This window comes from Podarcis liolepis, assembly GCF_965112155.1.
Source record: "Podarcis liolepis genome assembly, chromosome: 7".
Taxonomy (NCBI): Eukaryota; Metazoa; Chordata; class Lepidosauria; order Squamata; family Lacertidae; genus Podarcis; species Podarcis liolepis.
Window position 1 is genome coordinate 61,922,331 of NC_139561.1, and position 13,584 is coordinate 61,935,914.

General features: G+C 45.4%; 1 protein-coding gene across 3 annotated transcripts in view; it reads right to left on the bottom strand.

The window, feature by feature from the left end:
• Positions 1-1,519: 1,519 nt before the first annotated feature.
• SMAP2 (small ArfGAP2) overlaps positions 1,520-13,584 on the bottom strand; it is a 31,019-nt gene continuing 18,954 nt past the window's right edge. For all 3 annotated transcript variants that reach the window (XM_083511642.1, XM_083511644.1, XM_083511643.1), the window contains 8 exons: positions 13,398-13,483; positions 11,872-11,950; positions 10,971-11,051; positions 10,338-10,416; positions 7,299-7,393; positions 6,238-6,403; positions 4,702-5,024; positions 1,520-2,595 (listed from right to left, as the gene is read on the bottom strand). In XM_083511642.1, the coding sequence (XP_083367768.1) occupies positions 2,470-2,595; positions 4,702-5,024; positions 6,238-6,403; positions 7,299-7,393; positions 10,338-10,416; positions 10,971-11,051; positions 11,872-11,950; positions 13,398-13,483 (1,035 nt within the window). In that variant the 3' untranslated portion in view covers positions 1,520-2,469. The remainder of the gene's footprint in view (positions 2,596-4,701; positions 5,025-6,237; positions 6,404-7,298; positions 7,394-10,337; positions 10,417-10,970; positions 11,052-11,871; positions 11,951-13,397; positions 13,484-13,584) is intronic.

Consider the following 13,584-nt stretch of genomic DNA (forward strand, 5'->3'; position numbering starts at 1 on the left):
TGACTACACGTTTCATGCATCCAGTACATGCACCCACGCAAATAAGCTCCAAAGGTAGGTGTTTGCATAAATTCACACTTGGTTTTAATAGTCTACCTTAATTCTTCCAGAGAGATGTACGTGGCTGTGTGTACGCCACACTAAAGATGGAAGTGATTCATTCAACTTCTCCACAATATTATCCCACCTTCATTAATCCTTTCACACTGTTGTCATCAAATGGTTCAATGATCTTGCTTAACGTTTCTTGCATCTGAAACATCTGCTTTAACACACGTTTTTAGCTTTGAAATTGTTTCCCCCCCTTGCTGTGTTGTCAACCTGCATGCATTTGTTTTTCTGGAATTTGGGCTCTTTTATCATCTCCATTTAGGCAAGACTTCCACTTCTTTAAGGAAGCCTTCTTGCATTTGATTATTTATCCATCTAAAAAAATTATAAACTGTTTAATGAAAGTACACCTGAGCAGCACAAACAAGACAATATAAAATAATCACAAGGCAGGTATCTAAAATAGTATAAGCAAGGGTGCATGCTTGATGTTAATGGGCAGGAAGTTCAGAGTAATTGATGTTGCCATGATGAAAGAGAGACTCTTGATAGACACAGAATCAATACTGTGTCATTTGTAAAATGTTTAACAGATTTACACTGAGGAATTTTACTTCCCTCCTTTTTAACTAGTCTCATGTTGAAGAACTTTCTGTTTTGAAATTAGATGTGGCCATGGTGGACTTTCTAGATAATTGTCCACTTACACCTTTTCCTGGGAGGTTTTTCGATGCTTGCTTCACACACCAGATTTCAGGTCCCGCAAAGCTTCTTTTAACTGCACAACTTTTCTTGTGACTCTTTAGTCTTTTGTTTCTGTATGCTCATTGCCAAAGTTCACCCCTCCCTAGTTTGAGGATCTGAAACACTTAACACCATCCCTAAAGGGTAAGTTTTCCCAAACCAGATTCTTCCAAGCAGACAGCTCCCTCCCTAAGAGGTCACTTAAAAACCCATAACATCTCCAAGTGAGTGAAGCCTGTCTCCTTCAACAAGTCCAACATGTCCCAAAATGTTCTCAGTGCTTACCAAATCTATGTCCTTCCTCCCAGCACCAGCCTCATTGTTAATTTGCTTGTCAGACCTTGTCCAGGCAGCGATAATGAAAGCAATGCCTTTGAGGTCCTGGGCTCAGCATCCTAAAATTAGGCTGCCAGGACCTTGTAACTATATTTATGGGATTACAACACTCTAGGTCAGCCACCTTGGACTAAAGATAACAGATTTGAATTCATAAGAGCCAGAAGCTCACAGCACCAAGGACACATGCATGAGTTCTACCTAGCAGGCAAAAAAGCATACACAGGATGCTCCATGCAAACAAACAAAAAAACCCAAAAACCAATGCATGGTTCTGATTAGTTGCTGATTAGCAGAGACAACTGAAATTCACTCAGCATAGAAGTATTAAAGTGTAGAAGTATTAAAATAATTTTAACACAATGAGTTAAGATAGAGAGAAACAAGGTTTCACTGCAATATTTTTATTAAGGAATTTACATATACACAAGGTAAAGTAGACAGAAGATGCCTAGCTTTCATTTATGCTTTCTTTCAAAACCACAGATTGGATATTCTTCCTCTGTGTAGTTGCTGAGGAGAGTCGGACCACCCCAGTCCCATAGTTTGTATTCCACCACTAAAACTTTCAGGCTGGCAAGTGTGTGTGTGTTACACAGGAAAACAAAAAAGTGCAAAAAAGTGCAAGGAGAAAACTTGCCAGAGTCTTGGCCCTTTGATCAATTAGGTCATTAAAATGTAAAAGAAAGAAAATATTGGTGGGCAGGCGGGGAGAGGAGAGGTTGTTTAAATAGGTTGCCACCACTGGTGGTTAGAAAGAAGAAGCAGTTGTTTCAAAGTGGTGCCAATTTCACTCCATCTTGCTCACAGTTCCAGAAAAAAAGATTTGTGCTCAGGGGCTTCATGGGAATTCTACCAGCTCCAGGGTAATAAATTTCAAGCTCATGAAAGGTGGAACTAGTTCTGGAAAACTCCATAGTGTGTGTGTGGAAATGGAATGTTCAGTAGAAAAAAGGCAAAAGGATGAAGGCAAGATAACTTTTTTTTTGGTATGGGGGAGGGGGGAGAAGAGATCGTAAACCTCAGAGAAGGGGCCTGATTTCTGAAATATAGGCCACCTCCCACCTTATGTGCACGCTCACATAGTTTAAAGAGCCAAGATAGTGAAATATCCAGTTCCATCATCAGTTCCATGGATGTGGAGTTGGAAAGCAGCAGAGAAGGTTTCCCTTATTACAGGGAAGGTCCAGCCAAGATCACCAGAATGGAAAGCAAAACCTTAAAATAACCTCAGGGAGCAACTTTTTAATAATGCGGAAAACAAACAAACAAACAAAAACCCCTCAAACAAGAAAACAGAAGCAAAGGAAGAAACAAAAGGTCCAAAATCCTGGTGTATTATTTCCACACCTGGGAACTGAGGGTTTGATTGGTTCCTTGGGCCCCTCCTCTGCCCATAGACTGTCCATATCCCACCATTCCATTTGTGCCATAGAAGTTCATCCCAGCCATCTGCTGCGTCATCTGAATGAGAGAGAAGGCAAGAAATTGGTCAGAAGGCCCATTCTACAATACCAGGGATGAGGAACCAGTGAGCCTCAAGATGCTATTTGACTACAGCTCCCATCAGCAGTGGCCAGCGTGGCCGATAACCAGGATGATGGGAGTTGGAGCCCAGCAACTTCTAAATTAGCCTTCGTCAACCTGGTACCTTCCAAATGTTTTGGCTGAGAACTCCCATCACCCATCCCATGCTTAAGCCATGTTGGCTGAGGCTAATGGGAGTTTCAGTCAAAATCATCTGGAGAGTATCAGGTTGGAGCAGGCCGGTCAGGAGTGCTGCAGAGGATACTCATCCCTGTCCTACACACACCTCTTAAATTTCCTGCTCTGTAAACAGATTTCAGCTGGCTATGACACCTTTGCTGCTCTCATTTTTCTGGACTTGCTAGCATCTAGGTCCAATAACCAGTTGCTAGTGACCATGGTGGTTATCAGAATGGACTTAATGAGGTTCCACAATTTCTTATTCTTTACAGGGAGGTCATGATTGTTATGAAAAATATCCATTTTCAGAATATGTTGGCAACTAACTCCATGGCTTACTGCTTGGAGTTCTGATGGATTGAACACCACAGGAGCCTGATGTTCTGTCTCTGGATCCAAACCATCCAAGAAGGCGGCTGCCTCTTTGCTTAAGAGAGGCAGAATGCCTTCTTGCAATGCCCAGCCTTGAGCAAAGGCCAGACATCACATGTGCATGGTAGGGCTGAGCCAAATGAAGCTTCATCAGGCTCAGTCCCACCCCCAACACACAGACAGCAATGTTTTGAGGGGACTGTGAAATAGTTCTTAGTGAGCCCTGTAGCTATAAAAGGAAGCAACCAATGTATTCTAATGTATTTCATTTGCCCTTCACCACATCAGCACATAAGAGATGTGATGTGATCACACACAGTACATGATCCCCAATTGGCTGGGATTATGGGGGTGGGGGGAGGCTACTGAAGCAGCAGAAGAGGGAAAACAAGCAGTAGGTTAGTTAAAACCCTGCATTTCCCTCCATATGTTTTAGTTAGGGCTACCAGGCTATTGAAGGATTCAGTAAGCATATTACCCAAACCTCTACAGTGGTACCTCACGTTACATATGCTTCAGGTTACAGACTCCGCTAACCCAGAAATAGTGCTTCAGGTTAAGAACTTTGCTTCAGGATGAGAACAGAAATCGTGCTCCGGCGGCGCATTAGCTAAAGTGGTACCTCAGGTTAAGAACAGTTTCAGGTTAAGAACAGACCTCCACAACGAATTAAGTACTTAACCCGAGGTACCACTGTATCTCTCAATCCCAGAAGGCACCTATATGAGAGACCCTATTTTAGTATCTCCTTTCATTCCCTCTTACAAGTAGAACACAAAGCCAGAAAAGCTCACCCACCTCACCCTGTTTAACTCCCAGCCTCCATTTGTTTCAAGCATTTCATTTAAGAAACTTTGAGAACTGTTACACAGAGAACTACCTATATAATGAGAATACACAAAAAGTGAGAGGCAATTTTATTTGTCAACTACCGTACTTTTCTGTGTACGTACTTTTTCGGGGAGGACTGCCCACAGTTGTTGAGCTTTTTCTTTTTTTGGGGGGGGGAGCAAGAGTTGTTGAGCTTTTTTAAGGCGGAAATGCCAAAAAATCGACCGGCCATTTGCTGCAGCGACAGCCAATCAACAACAGCCCTTGCAGCAGCCACCAATCACAATCTACAACTCGTGGCAACAACCTATCCCATGGCCCCACAATGCACTACCCATGTATAAGACGACCCCTAATTTTGAACATGATTTTGGAATAAAAAACCATAGTCTTATACACGGAAAAGTACAGTAACTCTACTGACTAAAAATTGCTGCATCACTTCAGGCTTCCCCTCACTCATCCTTGATCTCCTGTATCCCCACACCCATTTCTCAGGCTTCCCAATTCGTTGAAAAAAGAGCAGACTAGAAATGTAAAAACTAAATTCTACATTATCTGTAAGAGCAGGCAGCTTGTTTTTGTGGGAAGCAAGAGAGCTTGCCCAATGCCCAAAGGAGTTACGCAGCAGCCACCCCTGCCCCCAATGCCCCCTCTTACCTGGGCAATATTCCACTGTAACTGCTGTGCTGGTTGCACCCCATACACGGGGGGTGGGACGGGTGCCATGCCAGCCACGTACCCAGCCTGCTGTGCTGGCATCATCCCATTGGGGACACCGATGACTGCTGTCTGCATGCCGCCTACGTAACCCGCTGGGATCGCCATGGGTGCCACCATGCCAGCTGCTGCTCCCTGCTGTGCCATCATCCCAACTGGTGGTGCCATCATGCCACCCATCATGCTGCTGGGGGGTGGCATGCCTGGAAAACTGGGGTATGCTGCAGGGTACCCCATTTGGGCTGGGGTGATGAACACAGCTCCTAGATGAGATTATAAAAAAAGGTGCTAGTGCTGAAGGGAGTCCTGGGAGGAGTCTAGGTTATTTCGATTTCTCTGCTGACATGCTGTCTTTATGCCTGACGATCCCACAAGGCAGCCTTTCTTTGCTACTCCATTCTATGGGCATCAGAGTTTGACATTTTGTGTGAGTCACACCGATTGTAACCAAGAAGCAAGGTTGGGAATTGGGGGTGGGGCAAGAGGAAGAGACAATCACCTCTTCGCATACGCACATCCAAATCAGGAACTAACCTTGGGACGAAAGACTAGTAATGCATTCCTCCTCTGCAGCCTAGAAAAGTGCTCTCAAAGGGTGTGAATGACGTAAAACAGTCTGTGATGATGGAGACAGGGAGTGGGAGGAGGAGAGTGCAACTACTTCTTTCGCATGCAGCGTGGTGAAGCAGTTAACAGTGTCAGATGAGGGCTGCATCAGAATGCTAGCCACACCACTGCTATCCAAATACAGGATATCAAACTAAATCCGATGCAGAGTAGACCCTTTTCAGCTGCTGTCCCTCCCCCACTGCAAATGGCTGTAGAATGCTCTCCCCAGCAAGGACTGCCTGGACTAGGTGCCAAAATTAATAACTTTTTGGTGCCCAGTTACAAAATATCTCTTCTCCCAGGCTTTCGATAACCATGCTTAATGCTGTTTTGGAAGGGGGGCGTAGGAGAGAGCGAGCACTGCTTTACTGCTAAACTTCACGGAGATTTTTTTTTCCCCACCTAGAGATGCTTTGTACTGGATGGTCAATAAATCAAACAATAAGTCCATCAATTTCTACTATTAAATTTCCTAACTCGTGATTTCAGTGGGCTTATTCGGAGTATGATGAACATTAGATATCACCACAGCATCTAGGAGAAGCACTTTACTTGCCTGTCATAGCCCCAGCACCATGAAAAAACCAACATAAAACATTGACACAAACTCTTCAAGAAAACCAATTGCATATTCAACAAGCCTTCCTAGCTTTACCATTAGAACATCTCCATGACAGTCTACCAACTTGAACAAAACCTTTCCTAAGTTTAGAAGCTGCACCAAACAATGCAACTTTATGCTTCAAACCCAGCAAATGAGTTAATCACATACAAAATTATTCTCTACTGGTTACATTCATTCGCCTTCCCCAAATATAGCATTAGCGATAACTGGCCACAGGACCCTTTCCATCCCTCACTGGGTACCTTGTGCAGGCATTTGTGGGGTCTGGGAGCCATATAAGGAGAGGATAGAATCCTTTGAGAGCTGCTTCTTCCCCATTTCTTCTGACTTGCTTCCAGGCTCTGGGAAAAGGTTCAGGTTTTCAGGAACAGAACCAGCACTCCCAGCTGTGGGCATAGAGCCAACAACCTGGCAAGAGAATGTACCATGTTTATTCCCAATGGTGGAGGGAGGGAGAAAACAAGGGATACAGCATTCTCCCTAAACATTCAAAAGCATTTCACAAAAATATTTGAGATACTGTATCTCATTCTCTGTGACCAAAAAGGTCCTCAAGGTAATGCACAACAAACCAATTTACAGTCCTTACACAGCAGCCCTGCATGGTAGGACAATATTGCCATTCCCATGCAACAGATGAAAAGCGGAGGACAAAAGAAAAGTGGATTTGCTGCTCTTTGAAATCTCAGCCAGATAGTCCATCAGGGACAAATAAGAGCAGATAGACAATGGAGAGAAAGATGGTCAACAGCTCCACAGTCGGCCTCTAGCTTCTTCTGCCTGCCTGAGAGGATCTTCAGAATTCTCAAGAGGAAGAGCCTGACTTGCACAGGGTTACCTGTTAAGTAATGTGTAACCAGAATCTAGTTACAGTGGAACCTCGGTTGTAGAAAGTAATCCGTTCCAGAAGACCGTTCGACTTCCGGAACGTTCGACAACCGAGGTGCAATTGCCAGTCAGCAAATTCCTTTAAAAAATGGGGAAATGCGCCTCAGAAGCCTTTTGACTTTTGAGGCGCATTCGAAAACAGCAGCATTCACTTCCGGGTTGTCAGCATTCGGCTTCTGAAGTATTCGACAACCGAGGTTCTACTGTATATGCAATTCACCACTGATGTTGCAATCAAACACTGAAAGCAGAACATGTCAGCCAAGCTTTCTTTGCTACTCAATTTGATTTAACAACAGTGAGATGCAACAATATACAAGCATTTGGAAGCTGGCTGCAAGGGTACACCAGCTCATCAACATGAATCTTCCTCCTTCTTTCGTACATGGGCTGTTGGGTATTCTACTTTTCTCACCTTCCTCTCAGAGGTCATGGAGGCAAACAGGTCCAAGTCCTTCTCTAAACAGCTACTTGATCTGCCATTGGGGAGGGTCGTTGAAACAGGAACATCTGGAAAAGAGGAATGTAATGGGAACAGCCTGAAAGGGGGGCTAACTAATCCAAATCCAGTAGAAATCCACTGGTGGCCAGCGGCCCAATCACCAGCTGGCCCTCACTTGCTTGGGCCTTTTGACCCCAAACAACAAGATGTATCAAATCCCTCTAGCTATATGAAAATTGTGCAAATTAGGGTGAGTTCTCTCAACATGGATTATATCTGTTGCTGTGTTCACATGGAGGGCAAGGAGCTACACAGTGCAAAGTCCCATCACCTAGACCAAATGAAATCCTATTCAGCCTCCCCATTACCTCTGGCTTCCGAGGTTTCATCAGGCATTGCTCACACATGTACAAGTGTATCCTGGCAGCTATGCTGGCAGCAGGCGGTGGATTTATGGCCCTCCAGATGTTGTTGCACTCCGAACTCCTATCAGTCCCAGCTAGAATGGCTAATGGCCAGAGATATTGGGAGTTGGGAGTCCAATTGTGCCTGAAGGGCCACAGGGATTCACCATCCCTGCCAGAGGGGCTACAAATTTGATTTAATTTTTTTACATGAAACGTAAGATTCTTAGGAAGCTGAATTTTACTCCATATACTGTAATCTATGTAGGACTTGGGGAAGACACAAAGCATTGGCTTCAGGATATAAAAGGAGAAACTGCCACAAACGTTAGTGCTGCCCCCCCCCCCAGCCATCTATCTTTTTTTGAAAAAGGCAGGCTGGAATTGTCATGATCTCCACCCTAAACTAGGCACCCACCACGAACCCAACCCCAATGGCTCATGGTGTGTATTAATTTGGGCCACGGTGTCCTTTAAACCAAGCTACGCTCTTCACTTTGCTGATCCTGCAGAAGCAACTGAGACCACAAGCTCTGTTGCAGTGCTGGGTAGCAGCTGCAGCTCAGAGAAGACTCAATTCGGTGATTTCTGCTGCAGAGGCAGAATTTCAGTACCTCAAAGGATATGTTCCTGGGCCCCAGCCCCCATCAGGGGACAACTCTTGGGGAGCAAAGGCAGAATATTACATGCTACATAATCTGGAAAGAAGAGAGCAAGTGCAGAAGGGAGAGTAATGCAGAGAGCAACATCTGCAGCTGTTCCTTAACCTCATTAAGAGGGAGGTGAGCTGCTGCAGCCAGGATAAGAGGAATTTCATGCATGGCTTGCAGTTTTTCTTTGTCGTCCCCCTCCCTTAAATGTTTCATCATCTTTAAAGAGTAACAGTGAGATGGGCTGGGATCTAAACCTTGGTGCCAGATAGAACTGTGTGAGCTGCAGAAAACAGAAGAATAGAATATCTAATTCACTTTCAGCTCAAAGGCAGCCCTACACCAACAGTCTAGTTCAGTAAAGCCTACTCCGACAGGCAGCAGCTCTTCAAAGTTTCAGGTAGAGAGAACTACTGTGCTGGAAGCCCTTTTGATAGGGTATACAAGGGACTGAACCTGGGGTCTTCTGCATGCCAAAGCACCTGCCAGGTTATGGGTGTGCAAAACCCCTATGCAAAAGCACAATGATGTAGAGGCAGAGACAAGTTATACTACACTGGAGCCCACCACCCAGGCAGGTCACAGAATCCTATTGCCAATGCCAATGGTGTGATCCATGCTGCCAAGAGGCCACCTGCCAGGAGCATGCTCACCTGAGGGAACCTGAAGCACCCCTTTCTGCACAGGTATACCTGCAAATCCTGCCTAACAATCTGCTTTGCAATCTACCAAAGCGACCAGATCTCTGTAGGCTCTTCCAAAAGAAACAATGGGTGGAAGTAGATCCAGGAACGTCTACTGAAAGGTAGAGGTAGCACTGAAACACCCCAAAGGATTTGTTGCTGTGGCCTCTCTAGGGAGCAGCACTTGTTATTTCTGCCTTCTCTTACTCACAAATGCCTAGTTTTAATACCACACAGAGTATGACATCACCTTGCTGTGCTCTTCTCCACCCACACTGCTGACTGGCAATGGTGCAGGCAGGGGAAGAAGGCAAGAACAAGGATGTTGCGTTTTATGTTGTGTTCAAAGTGGCTCTTTTGAGGAAGGCAGTCCCAGGAGTGTGGGAAGGGAGACAGACTGAGCCATGGGCTCTCTTGGAACACCCAGTCTCATTCCTGAGTGTTTCAGCAAATGTCGTTTATGCAGTTCCATTTCAGTCGAGGATGAAGAATGAAGGATTAAAAGGTTAGGCCAGATTCTTTATAGGAGAGGTTGGTCTTGGAACTTTGAAGGCAGTGATTTTTATGCTTCCCTGAAACACAGAAGTATAGCACAGAAAGCTGCCTTATACAGAGATAGGTAATTGGCCCATCTAATTGGCCCATCTATCTCAGCACTGTCTGCAGTAGGGGTGGGGAACCTTTCTGGCTTGGTGGGTCAGAAATTTATTCCCACCCATCATGTGTTCTAATTTTAACAGGTGGTTGGGACCACCCACCTCTTAAAGTGGGGAGAGATAGTGAGTGACCAGTAGGCTTGAACTCCTTACACATCAACGGATGAGCAGGAAATTCAATCCTGCTTTCTTCAGGTACACAAGTGAGTTCCCAGCAAAGAACCCGTTTGTGCACCCAAACCAAACAGGATTGGTTCCTGTGTTGATGCATTGCAGAGGATTCTGGGTGACACACAGTTCACACAGGGGTAGTGCAGGGCCTGACTCTACATAAGCTTGGGAGCATACAACAACACACCATATGCTCCCCCACCTCTCACACTGCAGAGGATGGGCAGTAAAATCAGGCACAAGCTGTCTTTCAAAGAGGCTTGCCTGCCATGTGTGTTTTCCTTATGGATAAAAGCCCTTTGTTCAAGGGAACACAAGAGTGGACAGAATACCCTGTGGCAGCTATTTAACCTGTTTCCAGCACCTACAGTGTGTGTTATCATGTACAGAACATGACACCAAGGTGCATTTGGACAAAGAAAAAGCTCCAAAGCGCACGTAACCTTACCAAGTCCCAGCAAGTCCATGACGGGCTCAGAAGATCTGGAAGGACTTTTCCTGGCATGAGAGTCGTCTTTCTTCTGAGGCTGAGCCAAATAGAGTAAAAAGCCCCTCAGTTACTTTGATGCAGATTTCGCCAATCTGGTGCCCTCCAGACGTTTTGGACTACATGCTGGCTAGGGCTGGTGGAAGTTGTAGTCCAAAACATCTTGAAGGTACTAGGTTGCCAAATGTTTCCTTCACACGTTGTCAAAAGCTGCCTCCAGTTTGAAAAGCTTTTTCAAATGTTTGGAGGCTGTTTGAAAAGCAGAAAATAAACCTACTAAGTAAACTGGAGACAAGCAATATGGAGCACTCTAGATGTTGTCAGACTACAACTCCCATCATACCTGACTACTGGGCCATGCTGCCTGGGAGTTGGGAGTCCAACAACATTTGAAGGGCATCTGGTTGCCTACTACCAAAGTAAAAGAACACATGCTAGTTCTGTACGTAAAGAGGGTTTACCCAAATTCCCAACAGAAAACAAAACAAAAGATACACGGAGCATAAAATTACAGTCCCAGATGTTAACTCGCCCCCATCTGTCCATCTGAAGTTCAGGAACAACCACACACAGCAGAAGGAAGGGTTGTCTTACCATTTTCACTTTCTCAAAGATTATTGGCTCCAGCTTTTTCCCTGAGGCTATCTCTTTTTTCCATTTGTCATCCTTTTCTCTCTGTGTATACAATCAAATGAAGCAGTGAGAGAGTGAGGAAGGTAGCTGAACATGACATTGTCTTTTTCAGGCCAGTGGGACAGAAAGCCCAGCTGGTCTGGCAAATGTAAAACCCCTTAAACCACACCACGCTTCCCCAACAAAAGCGAAGCATTCCTAGTTTCCAGCCATATTACGTCAGAAATGGGACATGTGTTGGTGCTTATTCCCTTTCAACTTCTCCAATTTGCAAGAGGACACAGTAGCCACATCTGGCTGCTGAGCAAATGCAAAAAAGGTTCAGGTAGTCTAAAGTCCCAGTGTGCTGACCAAGATGGCAGCCTCTGGCAAGCTCAACTGGATTTTTTTTGGGGGGGGGAGGTGAAGAACTCTTATCCTTTCTACCATAAAAGGACAGTTTAGATGAAAATTCTTCCAAAACCTGGGCCACCAACAGTTTGGCTGTCTCATGCTAACAAATTAGTCCAGATTATGGCTTTATACTCTTGAATTTATAACACTGCTTTGTATGCAGCAGATCCCAGATTCAAATCCAGGGATCTTGGGAAGCCAGACTGGAAAAGACACCTCTCTGTCTGAGGTCTTACACTGGGGGTAGTCAGTGTGGCTCCTTCCATGCTTTGGACTACAACTCTCATCATCCCCAGCTGACACAAGGTAATGGAAGTTGTAGTCCAAAACATTCAGAGGGCATTATGCTGGGGAAGGTTGCCTTAAAAGGAGCACTGCCAGTCAGAATGAACAGGACAGGGTTAGATGGGACTTAATGGACATCATATATTCAGGATGCAGCAAGCATTCTAATGCATTTAATACTTACTCGCAACACGTTGATGTCGAGGCTTCTGTCGATGTACTTCTTCTTTTCGTATTTGTCCCTGATAAAGCCCTCCACTGCTCTGCACGGACGTCAGTTAAAGAAGAACAAGGAAGGGTTGACAGCTTGTGCACAACATGGTTAGGTAGCAGCAAGATTGTAGCACGAGCTAGACCTCTGTCATGGCATGGTTTGACCCACACCTTCTCTATTCTTGTTGAAAAGGTAGACATTGTGACCACCAGGATCCTTGGCTCAGTTGCTATAGCTGTGCTTGCCAGCCAAGTCCAGCAAAGGTGGTGACAGTGCCTTACTCGTATGAGCTGACAGTGCCTTACTCGTATGAGCTACAGGACATGTGCAGATCCAGCAGCAACCCAGTGCCTTTTATGGGGCTTTCGCCTCCAATCTACCTAGACTGTGGTGGGGATACCATTTTAAGCCCAATAATTACATTCCCGTCTGGGCAACCTTCTGAGGGCCACATGACAGTGGCAGGTGAGGCCAGAGGCAAAGGTGGGCAGAACAACAAATGTTTTTACTTTTGTATGGTAGGCTAGTTTTTACACACACATCCCTCTCTATCCTCCATCCAAGCCAGAAGCATTATCCAAGTTCAAGCGAATGTACCAGCTGGGCAAAAACACTCAGGGTGCAAGCAGAGGTGGTGTGGCCTGGAGGGAGTCTGAGGGCTAGACAGAAGGGCTGCATTAGTCCCCTGGGCCTGAGCTTGACAATTAGAAATGCAGAGGCCATAGCCTTGGAATGTGCAACACACGCCAAGATTTTTTGAGCGAATGCTGTGCACCACCCACTCCAGTCAGTTCTCTCTTCCCTCCCTTTGATCAGCCCCTCTGCCTTGCAGAGAGACAGAGAGACACACACACTTTGCTTTTCCAAGGAATCTTGGATACAGTATAATTAAGCTGAGCGTTAAAAAAGCACCTAGAACTGAAAGAGGAAGTGAGAAAACACCACTCTTCCAACTCCAGCTCTATGGACTTTTCATGGGTGAGAAAAGTAACCACCCTCACCATCTCATGACCAAGGGGGATTTATAGGAATACGGCTCAAAGGTGGCACGGGTGCCAGGGGAAGACCTCAAAGGCACAACTGTACCAATGGGCACCATGGTAGCAACCCCCCGTTTGACCCTGTGGGAGTGGGACCAAGATCATGACTGCAGGGAGAGGAGAGCACATGAAGTTTCACCACCTGTTTTGCTGGCCCTGCATTCAAGACCCGTAGTCACAAAATGGGACAAACCCACAGCATCCGTCTGCTTTGCTGTGGGCAGTCACTCCTCTAGCAACAGCACTTTCTGCAGCCTAGTTTTCGAAAAAGTGCCAAGTAACAGAGAGGCCTCAATGAATACAGACTCTAACAAATATTTTTAAAAGTTATACATTCCATTTAAGGTAGACTTCTGCTCCCTTCAAAAGTATGCATTCAGAGATTAGTGAGATGCTCTCCATGCAACAAAGTCTTAGCATCAATATGCTGGGAGAAGAGAAGCAGAAGAAGGATACTGGTCCGTCTGAGGTCGCCTGAAGTTCTCCGGAAGGTAAGCTTCATAGAGGCGATTTGCTTTGCCATTCCCCATCTCCTGCATGCACTGGAACAGAAGCAAGAAACCTTCAATAATTGCATGGAACCGGGTGCTGCCAGTTAGGCTATTCTTGCCATTGTTTCACTTTGAGCATAAAACATTTTATG